This window comes from Platalea leucorodia (assembly GCF_965183815.1).
Source record: "Platalea leucorodia genome assembly, chromosome: 4".
NCBI classification, from domain to species: Eukaryota; Metazoa; Chordata; class Aves; order Pelecaniformes; family Threskiornithidae; genus Platalea; species Platalea leucorodia.
The window spans coordinates 52,249,451-52,277,185 of NC_138826.1; the positions used below are offsets into that span (position 1 = coordinate 52,249,451).

At 38.2% G+C, this 27,735-nt stretch overlaps 1 protein-coding gene across 2 annotated transcripts in view; it reads right to left on the minus strand.

The window, feature by feature from the left end:
- The window catches only part of BMAL2 (basic helix-loop-helix ARNT like 2), a 36,417-nt gene extending 15,368 nt beyond the window's left edge, over positions 1-21,049 (minus strand). The window contains exons 1-7 of one of the 2 annotated variants that reach the window (XM_082310481.1): positions 20,837-21,049; positions 12,144-12,288; positions 10,987-11,022; positions 7,782-7,820; positions 4,922-5,079; positions 2,733-2,812; positions 1,873-1,965 (exon numbers count right to left, since the gene is read on the minus strand). In XM_082310481.1, coding sequence (XP_082166607.1) covers positions 1,873-1,965; positions 2,733-2,812; positions 4,922-5,079; positions 7,782-7,820; positions 10,987-11,022; positions 12,144-12,288; positions 20,837-20,897 — 612 coding nt within the window. In that variant the 5' untranslated portion in view covers positions 20,898-21,049. The remainder of the gene's footprint in view (positions 1-1,872; positions 1,966-2,732; positions 2,813-4,921; positions 5,080-7,781; positions 7,821-10,986; positions 11,023-12,143; positions 12,289-20,836) is intronic. The other variant, XM_082310482.1, reaches the window with a different exon arrangement.
- Positions 21,050-27,735: the final 6,686 nt, after the last annotated feature.

A 27,735-nucleotide genomic window follows, 5' to 3' on the forward strand; every position in this document is an offset into this window, starting at 1 on the left:
CTAGGAAGTAAAAATATAATTTGTTATTTCCCATTTGCAAAATAGCAGATTTAATTGGATATTAAAAACCAGTTCTGTAAAACCAAATGTTTTATTTATGTACATAATATGATTCCTGATCCCAGTGAAAGAAGCTTATGCACAAAATAACTCCACTCACAGATTATTGGGGGTGGGGTGGGGAGAAGGTACAGAAATAGGAAGAAATATTCATGCTACCTAATGACCGAGCTCTAATTTGGTTGGACAAAATAGCACTACTGAGCCAAGAGCTGCCTGGAAGCAGGGGTCAGCTCACTTCAGCATTCCTGAGTAGGGGATATTTACAGGTATCTCTCTGGCTGGGATCCATTCAACCTGCTGACTCTGCTGATCAAAGTAACTGGTCTGCTGCACTACTGTAGGCAGCACTACTTTCTTTTGAAACAGGAAGGAATTCTCACGGAAGTGGGCTAGTTTGGGTTTTTTGATTGCTTACCTTCACCACAGCAGGTCAAATCAATGGGTAGAAAGGAGCTGTGTTGACAAGCAGTATTCTAGATTCAAATTGCAACTCATTTTGGACCCATGCCACTTGCTAAGTGATCACTGCATACATAAAGCAGAGCACTTTTCCAATAACCCAGAGTCAGAAACGGGTTTAAAGAAAGGCTTCTAAGAAAGCAGGATAAACATACAGCCTCTTTCATTTGCCCAGCTGCCATCTAACCCTAACACAAAGGCAAAATGCTGAGTGCCACTGAGAAAGGCTAATAGCAGCCTTGTCAAAATATACAGGTGTAACAGATTAGGCTGCAGGATGGAATTCATGACCTAGAATGATTCCCAAATAAGCTAATAAATTCATGGGTTAAGTCAGTCATGTTATCTGAACCTCTTTGGCTTGAATAGCAAAGATCTTATGAGTCTGGAAGTAGGTATGTCTGATGTGAGAGACACCAAAAGGTACTTTTTAGTCTTTGAGTAAATTCAGTGTAGAAGTTTAAAAAAAAAAAACCAACAAAAAACCCTGCTTTATGCTTGTTCCCGTAAGATAATTCAATTAACTTTCATTTAAGAAGATACAGTTTTGTGTTTATAAAAAAATAAAAATAAAAATAAAACCTATAAAACAGAGTCCAGATTGGTTACCCTTCCGTTTTGAAGAAAACGAACAAATGGTTTCAAAGCTATAGAAGTAGACAGATGGAAGCACTAAGTGTTTTAGCCTGTTTTTGGAACAGAAGTCATAGATGCAGGAACAAGTTATCATGCCTTGATTATTTGTGGTAATTGTCCATGATGTTAAATGTCATGTAATGGAAGGTACTTATATTTTTCCCATTTCTCTTATTCTACAGGCTAAGCTACCTCACACTGTATCAGTTTCCTTCCAGTTAAGAGTATATACATGGATAGTTATTGTGGATGAGGTATTATGTAGTGCATCTGAGCATAAAGGCATTACCAAGGAAAGCTTAATTAACTTCCACTGCTGAACTACCAGTTTTCCTTGGTCTAAAAAAACAAACAAACCCACAAAAAAAAACCCAAAACACCAAACTACTCAAATCACTTCACCATTTAAAAGAAAATCTCTTGGAGACAGAAATTAGGACATCTTCAAATTATCCATTCCTCTCAGACTAGCAGTTTTCTTAAGTATGATCAATTGAAATCTGGTGCTATTACTCAGGTCAGGAACACTGACTGTACTCGCAAATATTTCATTCCAGAATATTCAGACTTACTATGAGGGAGGTTAAATCAAAGAAATTCCAAGAAATTATACACAAGGACTGTTTTTTAGTAATATACAATAAAATGGAAAAGTTCAAAAATTTCTAACAAAATGCAAGGTAAAAGCAAAGCAAGAAACTCAGTTATAACCACCTGATCATAATTAAGTATTTTGCAAACTGATTCTGAGACAAACAGAATTTTTCCTCTGTTGCATCCAACCACAAACAGGAATCCGTCTGCAGCCTGAAAATATAAAGATAATGTCTTTTAAAACATACAATTAAAACAGACAATGAATATTGATGACAAGGAAGCACACTTTTAAACCTGATTTTTTTAATTAAATAAGTTCTAAATCACACGAAAAAGGAATTAAGATTGCAAGGACCAAATCAGACCTTCAGCTATAGACAGCTAAAGTTTCTCAAACACAGCTTTGGGGAAAGAGGCGGCAAGCTGCAAAACAGCTTAACTTGGGAGTCATCTTACAGATCTTGGCCAAGTCTGTTATTGCAGCAAAGGAAAAAAAAAAATAGTTGCAAAAGAGAAAGGGTAAAGGGGTGCGGGTATATGACGAAGAGCAAAAACAAGAAGAAAGATTTTCTTTCAGGTATTATTTCTGCATCTTTTTCAAAGTACATCTTTAAAAATTTAAATGAAGCAGAACAAACAATTGCAAGTATATTTATGCGTAATTAAAAGCATTCTCTATACTTGCATGCAGACTTCTGTATCAACATAAAAAAATTTATGTATTAAATACGCGGATTGTATACAGATTTATTATCCCTTCAAGGGCTGCTGTCTGCCATGCTCACAAATCATCTTCTCTACCCCTTTATGAAAAAGCCTGTATAGCATAGAGCATTTATAAACCAGTACTTATCAAGTACATCAAAGCACTTGCTTGAAGAAAAAGATGGGGAAAAAAGCACTCTCCAACTAAAAACTCAAGTTAATGGCAAGCTTTAATAAGGACATCATTTAACTGAGAGTTTCCTTCCACTTACCCTAAGGATTAACTGTCGGAGCTCATCATCCTTTAAAAATGAAGGTTTATATCGGACTTCTGAATAGGAGCTACTGGAACCTGAAAAATAGGTTATTTGTAGACATGTCAAAACTTATATTTTTAAATTTACTTTTAACAGAGTTATACTTGTTTTGTGTTTTATAAATTTTCTTTACAACCACTACAGCTGAATAAAAAAAATTAACACTTCTAAAAATATTAAAAATAAAAAACACTCATAAACATATGCTGGTAACGAATATGGGCACACAACCAATTTTTTCTTGTCCTTTATTTAGCATAAAACAAGGAAACTTCTGTTCAGACATCTTTAATGTACTGCTAGAGAAATGGTATTATGAGAATTGAATTTTCTAGTAACATTTCATAGGCCTATTTCAGAATCCTTAACATTTGCTGAATAACTCCAATGTTATCAACTGTCACGAATAATGCTTCATTAGTACTATATATCCAACAATCCAAAAAACACTCTATTGTAGTTAAATTTAATGTCTCACTAAATGTAATGAGACCGACTCACTACATTTACTGTTCTAGTACCTGTGGCAAGTACTCTAAAATAATTTTTAGCCATTACAAGCATTTCCACAACTTCTTCTAGATATTTTTTTAGGTAAATAGCAGTTGAACTTTTCAGCAAATTCCAGCATTCACTATAATTCCACATAGTATCTTGTATTTTCTTAAAGCCTTTGTTTTGAAGATATTATATATAATAACTGTGCTGGATGGAGTCCAGGTTTCATATCCTATTGTTAAAATACAAATGTTTGAGCTGAAGATTTCTTGTAGATACTTGTTTAAACTGCAAGTGCAATTACTGCCCTGCTAATTAGTCACATTATTTCTTTATGCAAAATTCTCAGCCCGCTTGGGCCAATGGGCTTCTCGAAATCCTTTCTAACCTACCTTATTCTACAGTTCTATTACTGTCAAGTTAGTAGCATAATTTGTTTCCTACACTCCTTTCACATAAGACTAATGGGGTTCTTATTAGGTATGTTTATTCATAATCAACTTTTTTGCAATGCAGATAGTCTTTGATCTTTGCTTACAGTTGACCAAATTATTGTTCTGAAACAGCGCTGCCAAAAATCCTGAAATATTGTGTGCTGCTGATAGACCATGTGATATGCAACTTGTATTTGGATATAATTTTTTTAGGGGAGGAAAAAAAAATCCCCAAAAGTAGCAATAGCAAAAGGAGACGAAATACATCCTGGTTTTATCCTGACACTGAACCATTCACTGAGATCCATGATTAACTTTGCTAGCTGACTGAGGATATAAACTTTTGATAGCTCTCTCTCTTGGTACTCTCTAACATTTCGTGGTGCTTAAGACCTTAATGTAATCAAAGTCATCAACGATTCTGTTAAACTATATTTTGTCTTGAAATATTCCTTTTGACTCCTGTTCTTGCAGGCAAAAAAATAAGTCTGAAAGATGATTATGTCCAAACATAATTTTTTCTTTAGTTTTATGCAACTGGTTTTGGTTTGATGAAGTTACACTGTAAAAGACTTAACCTATCACTGAAGTGAGTTCTCTGTGCTCCCTACCAGTGCAACTACTTACATCAGTTTCTTTAGGTAAGCATTTTTTTAATGGTCTTTTTCCATGATGATGTAAATTTCAAAATCAACAGATAAACATGGAATTCCAATACAGAGACAAAGGGTTGATGCAATCACAAACACGGCAGTAACAAACAGGAGTGTGAAAACCATTTGCTTCCCTATTAGCAGTATAGCTGTTGGCATCAGTCACCACAGATATTACTGTTCCAGAAAGTGTGATGGGAAGTGGAGAGATCATGGAACACACGTTTAATTTAGGGGTTTGAAAATAAGGAAAGACAGACTTGCTTGATCTCTGTCATTTTTAAAAAGAATCAAGGAGTGACCCAATTGCAAGGTATACTCTTAGCACAAAGAAAATATCAGACATTGAAGGGTGGCTTTTTTTCTGCTGTACTAAGCAAAAAGAAGAAATGAAGTTCTAGAAGCTACAAACACGTAAATTTACATGAAGAACAGACTCAGAACTGAATTCAGTAAGGAAACAAAATAAATGACCTTTGATTTATTTAACATCAAAGAAGATACACAGTATAACTCCTGATAGAACAAGAACTTTCAGGATTATTTTCCTAAAACCCACCTTTTAAAGATTTTAAGTGTTGCACAGCCATTCGTAACACTGTAAGCTTATCTAGCTTTCGTGCCATGGGATTGCACTGAGGTATCATAGCAGACAATTCCTCTATCAAATTATTCATTTTGTCTCTTCTTCGTTTCTCTGTTTGACTGTGAGCCTCTCTAAGAAGAAAAATTGTTTTAGGAAAGATGTAGAACATATGATTTTTCCCATAATATTCATCAATTCAATTTTGGGAATGGAACATATCACAAGAAGTACTACTGCACTGAAACAGTTTTTCAGACACTACTTGTATTTGACAACTGAATTGGATTCACTTGCACAAAGCAATGGTCACAATAATGATGTGAAATATTGAGGGGGGAAAATATCTCAAGCAACAACTTGATTCTATGTGGCAGGAACAAGAGGCTATGAAGACTTATACAAGTTAAATTCTTCTTGTGACCCTTGATGTCCAAGTGAATACCTTGACACCTTACTGTATACCAGAGAACTTCTGATGTCGTTAGTTATCACTGGAAGACACTTCTGCTCCCTGGCTCTATCTCTAGATAGAGAGATAGATAGATAGCCTGTGTAACTAAGATGGGGTATTCATTCTGCCATTCTTTTCTCTCTCTCTCTTTTAAACAAAGAATGCTCTAAGCACTTGCTAAAGCATCTCAGAACTCCGTTTTATGCAAACTCACAACAATCTGAGATGAACCATGTCTTCTTGTTGTCTCATTACCTTAAAAAATTACTCAGATTGAAGACAGACACAAACACAAGCATTTACTCATAGCACAGCACAAGCAACAGACAACACATTTATATGTGCTTATAATAGATGTAGTGGAAACTGAAAGAAAAAGCTACGCCTCACCTAATTTTACCAGAGGGATTTCAGAAAGCTTTCCCCTTCATCCACCTGATAAGGTGGTAGAAAGGGTTTCAGCCTCTGGGCATACCTTGTGCCTCAGGTTTCATCTCTTGGTAAACCTCTGTCCAAGAACTCAACCACAGAAAGAGAGCTTCTCTTCTTGGACAGTTTTCATCAGAAAACCCATTCTAAGGCACATGACAGTGCACATTACAAGTATGTTTATATCTCAGGTCGCTTTTTCTTTAATTCTTTCTAGTGGAGTATGTTAGCTTTTCTAGCTGATCTCCTCCCCTCTAACATCCTCTAGCAGATCAAGAAAAGTTTAGTTCATTCCATTCCCTCCTTACCCAGAAGACAAGCTAGCCACTCAATTAAAATGAAGATTATTTTCCTTTCTGATTGAGACCAGACACAGTGGTAGTTAACTAAACTGGGGGACAACATATTTTGGTTAACTGATCTCCAAAACTCTTCCTCTTAGGCATACTGTAACAGAAAGCATTAAAGGTAATAAACTTAATTACATCTGGCCTGTTGAGAAAGAACAAACTACAGTTTTGAAGACCTAGTCTTCTATTATTTTTATTATTTTTCCCCAAAATAAATCCCCCCTCCACACAAATAATTCTGGGTCATTCATCCAAGCAATTAGCTTTTCTCTCTCTAAAGCCTTTTTTAAAATTTAATTTTATCAGTTATTCTCAACTCTACAGGTTCACCCAACCTTTCCTTCATGTCAGGTAGGAACAGTCAAGTAACGTATTGTGTATGCTCCTTGAACTGTGAACCCCAGGAAGACAGATACAAACATCTGGGGAAAGAGAACAATCTTCCACATCTCTAAGAGTCAGTAAAAAGTTATAGAAACCTGAACAGGTGGATGCAGAAATTCAGGTGATGATGGGATGATTCAAAAAGACTGCTGTCATATTCCCCAGTTACAAAAGGGAAGGGAGAAAAGCAAGTTCTCCAATAAGCTTGCGAAAAGAAACACTGGAGGGGGGTAACTTAAGCAAAGCCTCAAAGTGTCTTCTAGTAACTTTTTCCCTCCAACTAATGAACCAAAACTTAAGGAAAAAAAGTCAACAATACAACATGAAAGTTATTAAGGCAATGTACAAAACATTATCTTGTATAGCAATCTGGGATACTCAGTAAAGAAAAATGAATTTTTGAGTTAAACAAAACAACCTGTAAATATATTTTGGAACACTTTCATTTCTTCCATGTAATTTAAATTACAAGAATACTTCATAATTATTAGTTAGCATACTATGTAAACAATGCTTTTGACAGCAGAGTGGGTTATGTATTTCTGCTTTGACATCTCTGCTCACATGACAAATGAAAGACACTTTTATTTTTAAAACAACTTTATAAAGCAGCTGTAGTTTTACTAAGTCGCTTGTCTACAGTTTAAAGTATTTGTTTGGATGAATCAGGACTGCATTCAGTCACACAGCATTTCAAATCTTACAAGTGCTTTATGTGAGTTTCCATTTGGATTCAGGCAAGATGTGAATGCAAAGTGCAATGGCAAATCTTGAATAATTCCCTATGCAAAAACTTGTTCCAGAACAAGACTTCTTTGTCATGCTTTAGCTGAATCCATTTTCATGTGGGATAAATTTTAAATACCTCGAAGTGTAGACAAATCTAGAAAAAACAATTCTCAAATTCATACAGACTGAGGATCAGCTCCTCCCTTTATACACAACTTGAGCGTACAGCATTTAATTCTCACCTTGAAAATTCTAACCTCAGGTTTTTGCTAAGCCATCTGAGATATTCTGCAACACAACTTTCATTAAAATTAGTAGAAAATAAAATCCTCAAGGAGGCTCTAAAAATTACTATGTATTTAGGGGAAAAAAGGAAAAGTTTACTGTTAAATATTTGACAGTTTTAATGAACGTTACCCCCAAACTCATATTTTACTGTTGTGAATCCTAGTATTTACTAGCAAAATGTACTTTTACTGTAAATTAGTACCTGAAATCTTTTATTTTAACATGTTCTTCATCTTCACTCCTAGGGGAAAACAAAATATAGTTTTACATTGCATATTTAATACTCGGCACTTCTTTTCTCCCATGAATTCAAAAAGATACAGAAAATGCTACAAATTTACTATGGCTCTAACAAAAGTATACCCACAAAAATTCCTAATACAGAAATGAGCTAGCAAGTGATGCATAATAGAAAGAGACCAAAGCATAACTTCCAATATTCATAGTTATGTGAACATATCATGGGGATATTTCATAATTATGGGGCTATTTCTACCCTGAAGAAAACAAAATTAATGGAACATTCAAATAACTTAAGTCCAGGCTTGATTTTTTTTTTTTTTTTAATTTAAATATTTACAAGAGACATCATCTATTCATATTTTTGTTTCCAAAATCTCATTGCCAAAAGATGAAAAAAGTAACCCTAGCCTAGACTGGGCCTAAAATACACTTTAATTCCTCACAGTCAGAAAAAGTAAAAATTGAGTATTTTCCCATACCATACAGCAATGACTGGAAAGTCTATGTAATAAAATTGTAAATTAAAGACAATCATAGTGTCTGTATCATGACAAATACTTGGCAGCAGGAATATATAAAGGACAATTCAAACAGGGGCACTGATCTTTTTTTGTCCCTAAGATCACTGTATGCTTCACCACCATCTATTAACAATTTCAGAACATGGCCTAATAGGTATCTTGCTAATTCAGTATGAGCGATTTGGTACTTGCAGAGAGGTCGTTCCCATACAAATACTGGCTACTATTTTCTTTAAAAGAAAAACTTACACAAATATTTTTAATCTTTCTACAGCGGTTTTTGGGTTTTTTTTTAATTCGGCAGTGAAAACATCTCATGCAGTACTCTAAAGTCCATTCCAGAGGAGAGACCTGCTAGCCTATGAAGAGGCTAGACCATTTTAGAAGAGGCGTATGTTGTACCAGAAGGATTATAAGGACACAGGCCAGTAAGTCAGCAGCTGTTTCCTATGAGGAAACAGAAGTAGGAGGACAGTTGGAGATTATAGCTTTAGGAAAGACCTCAAAAGCTGCTTCCACCTGTAACTAAGCACTGACCCCAGCAAGGATCCAGCAGCCAAAGCCAAATTAACACACAATTCAGAGATCCAGCTCTTCAACCTGAGATTTCACTGGAACCTAGGAATCTTCTAGACAGTCTGGTAAACCCAAGCACAGGAGCAGGTTGGGCTCACAAGACCCTAGGACTTCTCTTCAGTGAAACTGTTTCAGATTTAGACAAGTTAGCAATAACTAGTATTTTTCTTTCATTTTAAAAGAAACGTTTACCAGAAATGTGCATATACTATGAACTCCAACAGAAATTACATTGTCTAACCGTAAGAGAAGAGGCAAGGGGGAGCCGGACCAACTGCAATGCAGCATGTGGCCTATTAACTAACCCTCCTTCTCCCTCAGGAGCTCCACTTGGGGAAGAAACTAGAACAAATTTGCTACTCAAGCAATCAGTCACAGCCTTCAATGGATTTATATAGCCTCTGTCCTAACAGCTGTGTTGTTACCGATATAAATAGCTAGATTAAAACTACCTTGACTACGTGAACATAGGGTGACATTCTACCTCATGACTATAATGTAGGTATACTTAATCAGTACTAGAAAGAATAGAATGTGTATTAATCAGGAGAAAATAAAGAATACCACCTTTTCCTCTATTTTCTCAACTGATTTATTAAACCTACTTCCCCATTTCTTCTAAAATGGAAACAGAGATTTTAAAGACAGAAGAGAAGTATTTTTATTCACACTTTTCCATCATGAGCACCGTGGAAAAAATCCACAAAGAAGCAAACAATTTATCCCCAAAGAAAGATTTTTATACTACCCAATAAGCCATGTACCAAACACTGACTACCCTGCAGAAAAGGATCTGGGGGTGCTGGTTGACAGCAGGCTCAACAGGAGTCAGCAGTGTGCCCTGGCAGCCAAGAGGGCAAACCGCATCCTGAGGTGCGTCAAACACAGCGTAACCAGCTGGTCAAAAGAGGCGATTATCCCGCTGTATTCAGTGTTGTTATGGGCTCCCCTTGAATACTGCGTGCAGTTCTGGGCCCCACAGTTTAAGAAGGATATTAAGGTACTTGAATGCATCCAGGAGGAGGGCAACAAAGCTGGTGAAAGGGCTGGAAGGCATGCCCTATGAGGAGCGGCTAGGGAATCTGCGTTTGTCTAGTTTGGAGAAAAGGAGGCTGAAGGGCGACCTCATCGCTCTCTACAGCTTCCTGAGGAAGGGATGTGGAGAAGGAGGTGCTGATCTCTGCCCCCTGGTACCCAGCAACTGGAGGCAGGAGAATGGCTCAAAGCTGTGCCAGGGGAGGTTTAGACTGGACATTAGGAGGCATTTCTTTACCGAGAGGGTGGTCAAACACTGGCACAGGCTTCCTAGAGAGGTGGTCGATGCCCCAAGCCTGTCAGCATTTAAGAGGCATTCGGACAAGGCCCTTAACAACATGCTTTAACTTTTGGTCAGCCCAGAAGTGGTCAGGCAGTTGGACTAGATGATCCTTGTAGGCCCTTTCCAACTGGAATATTCTATTCTATAAAAAAGAATTCTGCACAGCTACATATAAACAAATATATTTTCTAAAGTAAGGTAATCAGGTGCAGAAAAAAAAAAATCACAGAAAAGAAATCGTAATTAATAACCATCCCATAACATATATAAACAAACAGTTTACTTATGCTGCACAGCCAATCTTAACTCTGGTTTCTCACCTTGTAACAGCATTACTTTAACATAGTTGTGGTAGTTCTATTTTAAAAAGCACTTGACAAGGTTAAAACAAACAAAGAATGTTTACATGCACCAGTCCTAGAAGAGTATGAGACCTTTCCCTAGTCTCCTTATTTAACTGTTACTTTTCATTCATTACCATTCTTACCTGAACTTCAATACTAACAAGTGTGGTAAAGTTATAAGCAAGTCAGAGTGTCTTCTTAGAAAGAAATATCAGAAAACCTTAACATTGGATGGACCTATTCATCCTGTTAATTAGCTATATTTTTATCACCTTGTGCTGTACAAAGACCTGCCCTTAGACAAAGCATTCCTTAAGGCAAATCACACAGGTCATCTAGCCAAACAGGAGAATGTGACATGTTTATAGTACTGAAAACAGAAATGGATTCATTTATAAAAAGTACCTTTTCTGAGGATCACCATCAACTTCAACTGTATCCCTGCAGAAACAGGTAATAAAATGTAGTTTGAAGCACAAAAAGACGACTTGATATACCCAATGAAAAAAAGTCACAGAAAAATTTTAGTGGAAACCCCATTTGATAAGTTATTTTCAGCAAGAACATTAGTTTTTAGAAACTAATTACTAGTTCTTATAAAACAATACTTCTTCAATCGGTATTTCAACTTGGACATGAATTTTTTTTATGACAGAAGTTTCACGAAATCAGAGGGAGATCCAAACTTCAAGGAAATACTATTGATGAGCCAGCACTTTTACTGAACAGGTAAAAATCAACAAGTGCTACTGAAAAAGAATGGAGACTTTTTTTTCAGAAACCCCTCCTTTTTTAAAGGTGGATTTTCCATGCTAGTTTGGAGATACTTGTAATGGACCAGATCTGCAGGCTGACTTGTGTCCCTTACTTCTGGCTGATTAATATAGCTTTGAATAGAACACTTTTAAAAAAATATTTTTCTGTGTAAATGATTATTTGGTTAACTGGCATCTGTTTGGCAGTTGCAAAACAGGAGAAAACAGTAGTAGTATCATCTCAGTAGTCAGGTATGACCCACTTAAAAAGACTGAGTATTACTGTAGGACAGTCCTCATTTTTAGGTCACAGGTCTGTCTGGACATTTAAGTAAATGGCTGCCCTGGTCACTGAAGAAGCAGTTCTGATTCTGCAGTTCTAGATCAAAGAGCTTAACTAGTAATCTTGTTTCACGCTTTAAGGTGATATTCTAGTGTGCACCTGTGAGACTTCAAGCAACTTAATAACAACTTACTGCAAAGAGAACTTGCCTTTACTAGCAGACAAAGAAGGAAAAAAAAAAGAGAAAAAAAGTTAGGATTGAAATTTCAGCATTAGAGACACATTACCCAGACACTTCAGGCCAGGAAATGGCATTATAGAATTCTACATATATGCCTTAGATTTAAGGATTATTTTTTTCTATTTTTAGTAACTCAGGACTGTCAAAGAATGCATTTGGAAGAAATTGTAATAAATAATGGTAATAAATAAAGGAAAGAGGATTAGACAGTTACCACGTTGCATAATTAACAGATGAATGTCTCAAATTTATGTTGAGACAGATACAGAATCAGTTTACTTACTGGTTATCAGAATCACTTCCCTTGCGCTTCCTTGGAATCTCAGCCACAGAAGTGTTGAAAGAAGTGGTAGCAGGCTTAGTTATTGGATTCATGAAGCCGGGGACTCCAGAAGCAATGCATGGGTTTCCATCTATTGAGAAATTATCTGTGAATGAGAAAAAAAGCTCAGTGTCAAGTAAGAGCTATCATCATGTATCCATTCCGATGTTCATTTGGAAAAAAAAAAATTGTCCATGGGTGGCTTCTATGCCTCTGACATAAAAAACATAAAGGTTGCACTGCTACAACCTAAGTACAGAAAAGAGTACATTGTCTTCCCACAGTCCTGTTAAAGCTCTCATCAACCCAATCAATACACCAATGCAATATAAAATACACCTATTCTCCTCCTTACACAATCTTAGCAGACTACACTTAAATTCCCCAGCACCTCAAACATCCTGCTGCAAAATCACAAGATGTGGCATTAGTTAGCAGATCAAAATATTGCAACTAACACTAAATTAAACTCAAAAAATACACAGTGAACTATGTTTTTTAAACAAGCCGGACATCCAAAAAAAAAGAAAGTTTGCCATAACTATGTTTCTGACATAAAATCTACAATTACACATAACGTCAGTCATGTAAGTCAGAAGAGTCTTCAAGACTTTGATAAGCTTTCAAAGCTTATCAAGTTCTACCTCAAAGTTCCCTTCACAATTCTCCTCGCAAGGAAAACTGCTTTGTTTCTGGGTGGGACAGAAAAGTCACAAGCCAAAATAATTCTAGCGACCTACTGGGAAAAGAAAACAGTCTCAAGGAATCTAAGCACTATTACACTTTTTTCTATATCAGTGCAAAGCTATCACAAAGAATCACCCAGCTGATGTTTAGGTACAGAAACAAAATTAACTCTGTTTCAGCAAATGTAGGCACTCCTTTAGGCTTCACGTGCCAGTAAGGAAAGTATCCTGTGTGATACATCTAGAAACAATAAAGAATGATCTCCATGAAGGGACAGATGAGGGGTTGGGAGAGGTCATTTAAGGAACTGAGCATCTCCTACTTTTAGCAGGAGGCAAAAACCAAGATCAGTACTTTTAAAATACAGCAGGAAGAAAACCTGGATACTTTATTGCAAGCTTTTTTTTTTTTTTTTTTTTTTTTTTTTAGCATCTGTGCTGTCTGTAAGCAATAGTTAAAAATGTGTAAAAAGAACGATACACAGTGTATGTTCTTTTCCTCTTAGGTGTAAGCACATCTTTCACCAGAAAAATTACCTTGTAGGTCCTCATTTTCTGTTGAAATATGACTCTGGAGAGTTAAATGAAAATAGGCTAATACTTGAACAACAGCTTGCCTGGTCTTCCACTAATCCTCTCTCTACCAAGTCAGACTACACAGAGTCAGCCCCTGTTTTATTTCAGAAAGCTCTTTAAGTCACACAGGAAGTTCCAAAAAAAGAGGTGGAAACTCAAAGAATCAATAAATACTTGACAAATAAGTAACAGTCTTTGGGCATCTGCAACAGAAAGAAAATGTGGTTTCTTCAAATACACAACATATTCAAGTCAGGGATATTAAAAATACATTAAAAGAAATGACATCATAAATACTACAAGGGCAGAAATGGTAGATGTTTGAAATATCTTTGTGATTATTCATCACTTCATAATAATCTCATATTTCTACTATAAATTCGTGCAATTATAAAATAAACAAAAAACCCCAACAATTCCAAAGGAACTCTATTTATAAAGACAAGTTTTAATTCACTTAGGTCATAGCAGCCTATAATTACTAGATTAAGTTATTGAAGTATAATCATACTTCATGAATATTCATGAAACAGTACATACTAAACAGAAACCTACATGTATCAAAGACAAGAATGCCTTCAGCAAAACAGATCCTTTCGTCCTGGAACAAAGCAGGACAGAGCAGACCCACTGACCTAAATTCTCCTTTGCACACAGATGGCCAGCCTGCTTCCTAAACCACTTCCCTTTAAAGAAACAAAACGAAATGCATCATTTACAGCTTTTCTGATTTATCCTTCATATTATCAAAATAACTATTTTTTCCTCACAATCAAGCAACGAATTCTGAATACTCTGCTTATCTCCTCTACATTTCCTAACAACACCCTTTTTTTCTTAACTAAGAAAACAAAAATGTTTAGATTATCAGCAAAAATGACCTATTAAGAATGTCTACATTACAATTTTTAGGTGATAAATTGAATCCTAAATACTATCACTGTGACAAACTAAATGCCATGTTAAATGCCATCTAACTAAATGGCAGTAAGATAGCTTGTTGATCTTAGACAAAAATATAAGGTTAAGAATCTGTATTGATCCCTGATGTGTACAGCACGCAGCATATAATATTTACATATATTCTTTAAGATTCTCAAAAAGGCCCAACACAAACCAAAACAAACCCCAAAAAACAAAAACAATGCAAAAGCAAACAAAAAAGAGAAATAAATTTAAAGCTTCAGAACTACCAAACTTAGTAGAAAAGTAATTATTTGGAATTTAACAGACGAGCAAATAGTTTTAATACCTACAGAACAAGCAGCAGACAGAAACAGTTCATAAAGCTAAGTCAGCTTGGAGAAGTCAGTAAGAGCGCTTTAAAATAATCTCTTAGGGCTTTATAATAGCTACCATTATGATACTAGGTGATTTCAAGGTGCTTACTCTCTCCCTGAAGAGTGTCTTAACCTCGTGTAGTCTGTGATGATTTTTTTTACTTCTCCGGCTATAGCACTTTGGGAGAGCTGGATAAAGAACTTAACAATCTTTGGGTTCACAAAGAGAATGAGCTAGAATGCACCCCAATAACCAGGGTGTGCTTCTATGATAGGAAAAAGCTGGATTCTTACCCTTCATTTGTGCACCTGGCTGAATTTCTTATATTTTCAATTTCTGTGAACATTTTCATACCATTAACATCAAAAACAAACACCCCTAAGAACATATAAAGCAAAACTAAATGTTTCCCAATTTCATAGCACTCTTGCTTCATGAAAAATAATATCCAGAAAGACCACTCTTTATTACAAGTTTATTTTCCTGGAAAACTGAAATCATTAGTCAATTTTTAAACTACTAGAAACAGTTTAATACAACTAGATATTTTGTTTTACTACCCCAAAGGCTATTACTTACACTAGTCTGGTTTGCAAGTCAAATAAAATTCCAACTGAGAAATGGGGCTTTTTTAAAAAAAATTATTACTGTTCATTTCAAAGTTTTGCTAATGCCCTGGCATACTGATAACTGAATTTTAATGGTAAGTGAATAGTTCCTCAAATACATATGTCTATTTATGACCTATGTTTGGCTCTCAGTATTAAGCATATATGCTTATCTATATTAAAAATTAAAAATATTTTGAAGCATATTATGCACATTAGGACAGATGAAAGTAATGCTGAAAAAAACCCCACTGTAATCATTCTCTCTGCGAAAAAGCAAAGCCCACCCAAATATTACAAACACACCATATGAAAAATAGCTCATTCCCAGTAAGTGTATCAGAAATAAAAACCTATTATTTTAACACTAACTTTAGTATATTTCATAATCAGGCAAACAAAGTATTTAAGGAATGGTTATCAATATATACAGTTCTCATCACATCAAAATACAAGACCATACCCTACTGAACTACCACCTCTCTCATGTTTTCCCATAAGAAAAAAAAAAAAAATACAGTCCCCAAGGGGGTTGGCAAGGAAGTGAACAACTGCAAATGAGCTACGTGGAACTACTGTTTAGGGGTGGGATATGAAGTAAAGACATACGAAATCAACTGTATTCCTGTGTTCAACAAGGTTCTGTGTAAGTCACATGCAATGTATTAAGAAACAAGGCTTGGGAGACTCTACATTTTTCCAATTACTGACAATAATATTTTCTAAATGCATGCCACATTCCTGAGCTGTTTTCTCCACTAACAGTTTTAACATTTTCAGTTCCTAAACAAACACAATCTATTAGAAAAGGCTCATGGCCAAACTCCACCAGCCATTAAAAGGTGAGATTCATCCGAACAAATAAAGATGTCCACATCTGAACTAGCCATTCTAGTCCCTCTTGGAGGGAAGAAGACATTTCTAGGGTGATTCATCTCAACCTAAAATAGATTCTTACAGTTGGCTACATGAAATACAACATTTCTAGGGTGATTCATCTCAATCTAAAATAGATTCCTACAGTTGGTTAGATGAAATACAGTCCAAGAGTGCCTACCTCTATTCAGTAATTACACAAAGACCAAAGTAACTAGCTGAGACTTGTATATCTACTCCGTAGATGTCCAAAGATAAGTGAGATGATTCCCACCCAAGGTGGCTATAGAACTATCTTGCAATTCTTAAAATATAACAGCCACAGACAGCACCTGTTCGTGTCACATGCAACAAGTTTAAGCCCAAGACAGTCTTTCAAAATTACTGCCATAATTACGCACTACCACCTCATGACCCACTCACCCCCCCATGAAAGGTTAGCTTTTCTGGCTAGGTTTACTCCTCGTAGGCTTTCCTAAAATATTACTTTAGTACTAAAACATTATTTTGACTTTCTAGAATCATTAAAAGGAAATCATATAGGATACACATAAGCACTCCAAAAATCAGCAGAAAAATACAAGTCATGTAGGTTTTAATAAATAAATAAGCTGTCAGTCAGCCCTCATTTAGACAGTTTAAAAAAGAACAGCTAAATCCATCCATCAAGATATTACAGTAAAATATGCTTGAAACAAAATGTCAATGAATAAGTATATTTATAAAACTTATGGGTGGCACTCTTCATAGTCTGTGAATAAATGTACACACCAGACTTGGAGAAATGTCGCAGCTCTGCAGCTGCTTAAGTTAACAATGTGGTAACACTGGCACAACCTTTCTAAGAATAAGAAGGCACTTTCAATACAGCTTCCTATTTTGAAACACTTTCTGGCAGAAGGAAAGGAGAAGAAATAAGCTGCTTTGAATTGAAATTTCTAAGACCACAGATGCCAGAGACTATCAAAATGTGTGTTTTCCAAATGTATGTTTCTGGCATGCACAAAAACATTTAGCTAGAAATTCAAGCTTTGACAAGTTTAAAGAAGTCAAAATTATGTCAGAATTGACCATAGTTCAAGTGGCACATAAGAGCTCTTTAGTCTAACTAGGTGAGTTATTAAAATTGAAATCTACTCACACAAGCCATTAGGCTATGTCTAGAGTAGTAAATACAACGGCATAACAGCCACAGGTCAGTAGAGAGAAGCAGCTGGTGCAGAAGCCCCTGTTTCTAATTTGTAAGTAGTTCAGGGAGCTTACACTAAATCACGTTTAGTCTGGTTCACTGGGCCAAAAATCCTTACAATTCATGTGTTTTAAAGCTGTCTGAGAACAAACCACTGGTTCAGCCCCTTATGTTTGGAGTAGGAGTATGTTTGGTATGTGCCTGGAGTAGCATTAACCTGGCTACAATAAAATTCTAGTTTAGTTTCTTTTGAAAGGAGTCCAGTTCATTTATACCAAAACTGCTCTGCAAACCAAACCAATGAGCAGTAAGTGGGAATGATGGGATTCAATTCAAACCAATGCTATTGCTCTGTACCAAAACGCTAATGTGCACACAGCCTCTGAGTACTTACTTGATTTCAGGGTCTCAGACTAAAGTCGTTAGGAGTGCAGTCACACAAAGAAGCAGAGATATATAGAACCATACAAATCTAGGCACACAAGCAACCTAAATTTTCTAAACTGAGGTACTACCAAAGACGTCAAGTTGGATTCTTAAGTTTTGTCACAATTAACACACTGGGGTTTTTTTATGATATGTCTCTGATTACCTAAGCAATTACAGACATATCTATCTATACATGCAGCACACACACAGGATAGCTATTGAGTCAAATAATCTCAAATAACTCCATAGCAAAATAAAACCATTTACATGACATACAGTCATTTTTCTAAAATTATTTTAACAAATTCTTACTGCAAATTTTCATTAGAGAATGAGAAAACTATACCTATATCCTACACACAGAGAGTACTGTATGAGGAAGGAAGTTGCAGGTGCTGTGATATGCATCACTTTACAGGTCCTGCAGATCTGAACAGCTATAAAACAAAGAACCGTATTTTCTAAACAGGGGTGAGAGTTGTACTAAATATTCTTTTTATTTATTTATTTTAGAGCTTTAAAATAGGCCATGAAAAGCACCTTCAAACTAGTTACAGCAAGTCTGGCATCCAGATCATAGCCCACAGTATCTCTCATTAAAAGTTGGGGGCAACGATTTTCATTGCAATTACGTTGTGAAAAAGTAGAAATGTACTGTCTAAAACAGGGTTCCCCCCCCCCCCCCCCCCCCAATTTTATAAGCATGGGTAATGCCGGAGCAAGACACAGAGGCTTCAGTAATGAAACCATCTTATGAACACCACTATACAGAGAATAAACTCTTATAGGTTAACTTAAGAACACTGGATTTGTTTTTAATATCTCAAAATGATGAAAGGAAAAATTATAATATCCTGAATTACAGAAACTTAAATCAAACATTAACATAGGCAACTGATTACTTTCTGCATCTATTTTTACCTATTTTCACCACTCAGAAGTAGTCAAGAATCACAACTTAACAATTAAATAATACATTTACTTAATAGATTTCAAACACCAAGTATTTGGCCAAACCTATCAGCGTATTAAAAAGTATGACTATAACTAGCTAATGAAAAGATACTACACAAGCCCTTGAAAGGCTACCCTGCTTTCCCAGTTACTTTCAGGCTCAAACCAGGTCGCTGATAGAAATCGAGAGTCTCGTATATCGTAGTTCATTACTGAAAAAAAAGCCCAAACCAAACTCTCCAATCGTATACTGCTAAAGGAACAGAGGGTAGCTGTTTTCTTGTAAGTTTTTGATTCATATTATTGTAAAATGCTGATTCCCATCAAGTCAGCTGCAGAACTTCCGTCGTTTTAGCTGGTCCTGGGGTCCAAACAGGGAACTTTCAACAGAGTATTCACAATGATTCACTTCCCACAATCACCCACCAAATTATTTCTTCTTACAATGAATCTGAGTCTTAGTTGATGTGAACTGTCCAGTTTAGAGTTTGTTTTTCATAATGTGCAAGTATACCAACAATAACCTGTACACTCAAGTGAAAAAAACTGTTAAGCAGCTAACCTTAGTGTGGATCTATTCCACAGAAATTAAGATACTTTCATCTTTAAAAAAAAACTAATAGAAAAAACCTGTTACTTCAAAGTCTGTTAGAAGAATAGGTATAAACATGGGCAATAAAAGAAACCAGGGAGGAGGGTTTCTTTCACAATAGAACATGAAAGCCTATGGTTCATTGCTTTCCCAAATCTATTTGTAAATGGAAATGTCCGCATATTTGGGGTTTTCTTTATTTTGATTATTTCCTTTCCTTACAGTATGCGCATAATATAGAAACAATAAATCCTTGTTTTAAGCATAATTTAACATACTGCAAAAACTCCACAAAAAAAAACCACCAAAAACCCCACTTTGTTTTCAAACACTACATTACTTGCTACAAAATTATACCAGTATTTAAACAATCAAGCAGCAGAGACAGAAAAAGGCCAATTATTCTAGACAACCAGGATCCCCATATCAATTAAAACACAAATAACCCAAAAGACGTTTAAAAAACAACAACTACTAAACCTAGAAGAATTGGTGATAACTAAACAGAACTGCAATGATGACTTAGGAGGGCTTTGCTCACTTCTGTTTTTCAAAACCCCGTACAAAACACTTCTTTCTCCTCGGAGAGGGGAAGCGACACACTCAGTTCAAAGCAGGAGGAGCAGGAACAGCTGCTGGTGGTTTACAACTAGCCTTGTTTTACTACCAGAAACTTATGATTAAGAACAAGGAAGGAATATCAAACCTTGGTCACCATACAGCGTGGGCATGCACGCACACACACACGCACAGAAGCCAAAATCACTGTACCTAAAATACTAAATTATGTTTGCATACAGAAAATCATACTAGCGTATTAGGAAGACATAAAACGACTAAGTGTATATCAGTACACTACATACTAAGTTAAAAAAAAAATTTTTTTTTTGGTCCACATCACATCAGTATGATGACACATCTATAACAGCAATAAACAGAAGCACAGAGTGAACATTATACTGGGGATTTCTCTGTAAGTGCACAATATAACGCCGTTGCATCCAGCCCTGTCTACCTTTACGGAACTTCAATGGGAAAAAGGAGTTAGCAGCGTCCAGGTCACACTTCGGGCCAGCGTGCGTAGAGACCACAGAGTGAGTTAAAAAAAAAAAAAAAACGACCCACCACCACCACCACAGAGTGACACTGGGAACGCGACTGGACCGAAGTGCCCCCGCAGAAAGGCTATACCCCACAGGCGGCCGCGCACAGCCTGGAGACCCGCACCCCTGCCCCGGAACCGCGGGCACCCGCCTCACAGCCACCGTCACGCAGGGCTCACCCGTGCCACATCACGGAGGCAGGCAGGCAGACAGACAGACAGACCGACCCCACCCGTACCCACGCTCGCCCCACACACACACAGTGCAACGCACCACCCGCAGCCGTTACAGCGGGGCGGGGGGCACCCAGCCGCCGCCGGCCAACGGCTGCCCCCCGAACGGCCCCTCCCCGGCCCCCACCTTCAGTGGCCCGCCGCTCCTCCTCAGCACCCTCGGCGCCTCCCGCTCCTGCCTCGGCCATGGCGGGCGGCCCCTGCCCCGCTCCACAGCGCCCCCGGCACCGGCGGCATGCAGGAGGCGAACTAAGGTGAGGAGAAACAGCCCGTCCTGCCGCCCCGGGGGAGGGCTCACAGGCGCCCCGACAGCCGCCCCCCCCCCCTTCACTGGCGCCGCCTCAGCGGCGCCGCCGCCGCCGCCGCCCCCCCGCCCGGCCGGCGGGACACTTCTCGCGAGATTTCGGGGCGCGCGTGAGCGGGGAGCGGCCGGTGTCCAACGGCTGCTGGCCGGGGGTGGCGGCAGGGCCCCCTTCCCGCCGCGCCTCGGGCTGGCGGCCGTCCCTCATCCCCGGACAGAGGGCGGCTGGAGGCGAAAGGTGGGGGACCCGCCAGGGCGGTCGTGGCGGTTGGACAGGCCACGCTGCACCAGACCAGCTGTGTGGATACATGATGGAAGTGCCCCTGCTCCCTCCTGCCGTATGGGAGAACCAGGGTAGGCGCGGGCCGCTTCTGACCTTTGCAGTACGGGAAAAATCCCCAAATCACTTTGCCTTGGCCTGCATAGCTGTTACATTGTGGCCAAGAAGGCCCATGGCATCCTGGCTTGTATCAGAAGTAGTGTGGGCAGCAGGACCAGGGAGGTGATAGTGCCCCTGTACTCGGCACTGGTGAGGCCGCACCTCGAGTACTGTGTTCAGTTTTGGGCCCCTCACTACAAGAAGGACATCGAGGTGCTGGAGTGTGTCCAGAGAAGGGCAACAAAGCTGGTGAAGGGTCTGGAGCACAAGTCTTATGAGGAGCGGCTGAGGGAGCTGGGGTTGTTTAGTCTGGAGAAGAGGAGGCTGAGGGGAGACCTTATTGCTCTCTACAACTGCCTGAAAGGAGGTTGTAGCGAGGTGGGGGTCGGTCTCTTCTCCCTGGTAAGAAGGGATAGGATGAGAGGAAATGGCCTCAAGTTGCACCAGGGGAAGTTTAGGTTGGATATTAGGAAAAATTTCTTCACCCAAAGGGTTGTCAAGCATTGGAACAGGCTGCCCAGGGCAGTGGTTGAGTCTCCATCCCTGGAGGTATTTAAAAGACGGATAGACGTGGTGCTTAGGGACATGGTTTAGTGGTGGACTTGGCAGTGCTAGGCTAACAGTTGGACTTGATGATCTTAAGGGTCTATTCCAACCTAAACGATGCTATGGTTCTATGATTCTATTCTGTGATTTTCAGGGTGCTGTACAGAGGACACCTTCTCTGACGTAGAATTAGGATCTTGGAATGATTTTGGTTGGGAGAGGCCTCTTTGGGTCATCTGATCCAGTGTGTGGTCAGAGCAGGGCAGAGAACAGTCACACGTATCAGTAAAAAGTAGCATAAAAATAAGGTTAACTTTTACCAGTATATTAAATTGTGTTAGTAGACCTGGATTACACTAGGTGCTGGGGCTATAGCTGTGTTTCTTGCTAATACCAGGAGTGCACTTTTGAAGTGAATCTGCCCGTTATCCTCGCTATGCTTTGGTTCACATCCTGGAGTAGTGTGGGCATATGCGAAGTCTATTCCTTTTACACGGAGACCACGAGACACGCTTCTAAGAGCTTAATGTGCTCCAGCTGTTTCCAGGCATTCATTCCACAAGACCCCACTAGAGCTAGTCTGAACTGAAACCTCTACAACACGAACGGCGTGGGCATTGGGACCTCAGCAATGCCTGTTCCACTTGACAGAACCGTTCTTCCTGTGTTGCCCTGCTTGTTAATGTTGATGTAGCCTGTGCTTGCTCAGTTCCAGTTAAAGGTGTGGCAGAATAGGCTATCGCCTAGGACTTACACATCCTTATCTGTGCCATCTTCCTGGGCTGCGCATGTGCCTGCTTCTACCCGTTGGACTCAGGTATGAGGGAACTTGTATGTTCAGTGCAGCTGGTATCACTCACCTGCAAGGCTGGATCCAGATGATCGGTGACCTCTGTGAAGGAAGCTGCTTCTGCAGGTGTACTGTTCGGTGGGCTTTCAGAGCTTCTCTCTGTTACTAGTAATGGGGGTTCCTTTGGAACTAACAAAAGTAGGGAGTAATACTGTGTAAAGTATATTACATCCTTTCGTTATCTGTTCTAGTGGTTAATATCTAGGTCGTTAAAATTTATAACTTTGAGCTGCAGGCACGTGATTGTCTTTTTGGGTCTGGAGGCATAATAAAATTAAGACACAAAGAAAAACATCCTTTGCTAAAAGTGAAAAAGGAAGTGTGACTAAATACACACAAAAAAAGATTCACATGGTTTTAATAAAAGCAAGAAAATTATTTACATAAGTATTTTCATCATTGACTACTTTATGCTGAGGGGAAGTATATGTGTGTGAATGCCAGTTATCTGTCCAGGTCCAAGGAATCTGCAAGCATGCAAAGGGTTAAGACAAAGCTATGGGTTATACAATTGCTCTTGCAGAAATAAATTGCCTGAAAGATAGTTTTCTGAAAGGCTGTTTTCTTCAAGGGGATAGTCACATGCAACCGAACAATGAGCCTGGAGATGTAGAAACAGTGCAGAGGGACTCTTGTAGTAATGTTTGTAAGCACCGCACCACTGGTGGTAACATTACAGGTGATTATGGTTATTTATAAAATTACAAGAGACTGTTTACTATTGACTCTCTTAAAAAAAAGAAAGCTTTTTTTTATCCCCCTTCAAAATTAAGGAAATTTTGAAGTCCTACTAAAGATTCTTACTATAGCTTGATATACCTGGACAAAAACCTCATATGTGTAAACCAGCTGTTTCTATGTCTGTTTTCTCTGTGTAGGAAAGTTAGTATTTTATCTTGGGAAAGCTAATGCCTTGAAACAGAAGCCTCATCAAATCTTTGCTTCTCTGCTTCCATCATTCTGTCTAAGACAGTAGTTCAGTATTGTCTTTATTTTCATTATGTATAAACGTGTGTCTGCCAAAAAACTTTAATAAATTTGAGAAAGTAAATCCTCACAAAATGACATGGGCAAAATCTATTTGAACACCTACGAATTTAATGTAACGTGGTGGAAGATTAGTAACTTCCCTAGTCAATGATAGAGCTGGGAAAAGGCAGAAAACAAAGATGTGTTTCATTCATAGCTTTCTGAGATTTAGGCAGAATTTAGTTGGCTAAACTCCAAACTATAATCTTGAGAACGATTACTCAGATGCAGTCCTGAACTCCCTTTGTGCCATCTTTTATACTTTGACGCTCCCAAACGTTTCACATTCGACTTGGAAGCCCCTGTCTATATGGGAGTGGGCGGCTCAGGATCTTGCCCTTAGCTAAGCCCAAGGGTTAGACTAGGCATGTGGAAGGGCAGAGTGGGTGAACAGCTCTAACAGAATATGCTCACCTGGCTGGGGAATCGTGGGTTCCAGCTGGGGATGTTGCTGAACAAATGCAGTTGCGCTACTGTGACATTCTCAATGCACAATTTTTCATAAGGTGCTTTTTTTCCCTTGAAAAGCCAACTTTTTCTCAGAATTTTAAGTTGTATGTAATCCCACAGTTACTATTGCAGTGATACATAAATTCCACCATGCTGAGTTCAGTTGGTCTTAGAGAATTTGTATTGGAGAAAAGCAATTACAAACCACTTCTGCCCTACATAAAATAAAAAGCAGTAGGAAGAGCTAAAACCCAGGAGTTGGACAGTGTTGCCATCTTTGAGAAAATCATTGTCATGAATGCACATTTGTTTTATTCATATATTACAACTAATATTGAAAAAAATTTCCAAAAAATTTGTTCATAGGAAGCTTAAATGTCATGTTTGGCCCTGCTAAAATACTCTTTTGCCCCAGTTTTGAAGCTAGGAGCTCCCTCCTCCAAGTTTGCATCATCAGTGGACACCCAAATGTTAAGGAGATTTCAGAAGAGTGAGTCAGCCACATTGACTGAAAATGTTTCAGAGACTCAGTAACCACAGAAAGTTAAAGATGGCCATTGTTATAAACCTCAGTGAGTTAAAATATTTAAATAGTTCCAGAAAACTGTTTTAACAAACGTAAAGCTTAACAGCTATTAAATACAAACTCTCTCCATATGGGAACATTCAATGAAGACATTAGAAATGCGAGTTGTGGTTTTTTTTTTAAACTGACTCCCTAGAAACAGAGCTAATGTACCTTATTCGCATTTTATTTAGTATTTTTTAGTGCAGTAATAGAAGTACTTGTAATGCAAGGAATGCAGAAATTTTGGCACTTTATGGTATGTCTAGTCCGGAAAACCAGATCAATCCCTCAGCAGTATTTTTACCTGTCATGTTTTCTTCTGTGTATTTCTCATCCATGCTCAATATTATATCTCCTGGCACTTAGAGAGCTCTTATAAACATAATGCACTGCCAATTCATCAACGCAGATTTTAAACACCATTTATTATACTTATTTCTTATTCAAACGTGATGATTGGCCTCTTTGTTGAACGTTTCATACATTTCATATATGATAGTAACTGGTGTTTGTAGCATATAGTTAGCCTTGAGTCTTGGCAGAGTAGGATCCCAGTTTATGTAAGGCATTGATTTGGAGTAGGCCACACTTGATATTTTTGCCCTGTTTTTAGGTGAGCACTTTCTCTTGAGTAGCTTTTAGCTATAGAGAACAGAATGCTTTATGTAAGCAACGGATAGCCTCTTTTTTCCAAACAGCTTATACAACAGCTTGCTAAAGGGGTAAAAATAACAATCAAACCTCAGAGCAGTTAAATAATTGCCTGAGACTGAGCAGTTAAAGAAAGGTGTCTGTATTATTACTCTTTTTTCTTTTCTGTAAATGATTAGTGACATGTGAAGCATAGCATGTCTTAGGTGTTAGACAGCACAGGAAGAGCATCCAGTCAGCATTTCTCTGAGATACCATCCTGAAGAGGATGCACATTTCTTTGTGTATTTGCTGGGGCCAAGCTAGCTCCATGCACGTCACTCTTAATTAAAAGAAATTTCAGAAGCTGAGAGTGACTGGAAAAAAGCACTCTCCTCCTCTGAGGCAATACTGAGGTTAACTGTTATTAGAGTGACTTATATTGCTTCACATAAAAACATAGGTGACTGATTAGGGCTAGCTAGCTAACTTTTTTCTACTGAAACTTAATAACACTAAACTGAAGTTACTCAGCATACCTGTAAATACAAATACAGGTTTTCCACAGACTTCTGTTCCAGAACACAAGTGTCTATGGTTTCCCCTCAGACCACGGTATTACATGGCTCAAAGTAATGTAAAGAACAATACCTGTGTCCTGAATCAAGTACATTTTATGGACTACATGTGAACAGGCTAGCTAATTAGAAGAATAAATACAATTACAAAGCATTTTTTTGTCTGTGGTTTGTGCTTGAAGGTCGTTGGGTTACTTTGAAGGGCACCACAAGCAATTTTTTGACTTTGCTATAAATTCTGTGCCTATGTAAAATCTGCTATCATTTTAAAGCAAAAGTTCTTCCCCAAATCAGAGAGCTTTTTGCTTCAAAAATTATATAAATAGCATAATCATACTGTAATCAGCCAATAACAAAAATAAGCTCTTTAAAGTTATTTCCACTCAATAATTGGTCCAGAAGCCTTTCAAAGAAGCAAAAAAACAGCACAAAAGAATTCAGGCTTTGCCAGCAACAGGCTGGCACAATACAATGAGTGAAGTTGCATAGATTATGTTATGCAGACTGGATTGTGATAGTGATACAGTCTGGCCTCAAAGAGCTTTGAATCACAGACAAATTCCTCACATGATTAAACAAGTTTAACTTGAGAAGAGCTTCTAAATCTTACTTGCTCTCCCTCTCTAATCTCAGTATCGGAGCCAGTAGGATGGTCAATTTACTTTGTGGTTGTCTAATAAAATTAAGTCAAAAAGATTAGCATTTTCCAAAGTGCCTATGTTATTCTGGAGTCCTGGCTGGGGAGGTTTGTGCCCACAGATGAATTCACTTGCTTGTAAATCTCTTGCCTAAAAGTCTCTCAATTTGATGGTGCCGCTTTTGATTTAAAAACAAAATGATCTTCAGTTTTTAAATAGCCTTTTCATTCCTGGCAGAAATGAGTATTTTCTGAATGCCTAACAAGAGCCTAATGTCTAATGTCTCTGAAAAACAGTATTGCTGTTACAAATCTCTACACACGGATAAATAAAGCTGCTTAGGGGGTCTGCTGAAATGAAAAGCAGTTGAAATGTGCCCATGGTGCACAAGTGGCAGCCCCCTAGCTGAGTCCTACCTCTCTAGGGTCAGTGAGATCCCACCCAGTGCCTTTTCTGCTGTGGCTAAAAGAGAACAAAACCAGCTGTGAGGGCAGCTGTCTCCAAGGACAGAACACCTTTTCTTGGGTTTGCACACAGCCAGTTGGTGAACCTCCAAGCTGCAATTGTGTCATCCATCTTGCCTGCAAAGGTCCCGACAATGCCTTACATCATTGTCTGAAAGTCTTCTCCTTGATTAAAGCAGATTTGTCACCTGCAATACAGATTCCTGATCTTTTCAAGTGTTACCAGCCTCATGTTAAACAGCTGGTATAGGAACAATGTAAAGATACAGAAATGTAAACCACCTTAAACCTGCACCACTAAGTCAAGGCAGAATTAACTGAGAAGAGAGACCAACCGACTGTAGCACAGAGTGGGCCCATAAGGACGTCTAACCTCACTCAGCAGAACTCTGCTGACGGAATGCAAGGCGTTCGTTGTTCGCTGCCTGTGAACTTCACAAATCAAGAAGTCGTGCTGATCTGTCTGCTTCCTAGAATATGCAAAATCCATACTAGGGCCCAGCTTGGGTCAAATCCCACAATGACGTACTATGCTATTCCAGAAAAATGCATTTAAATAAATTGTACATTTTGCAAACCTCCCTTGAGGTATT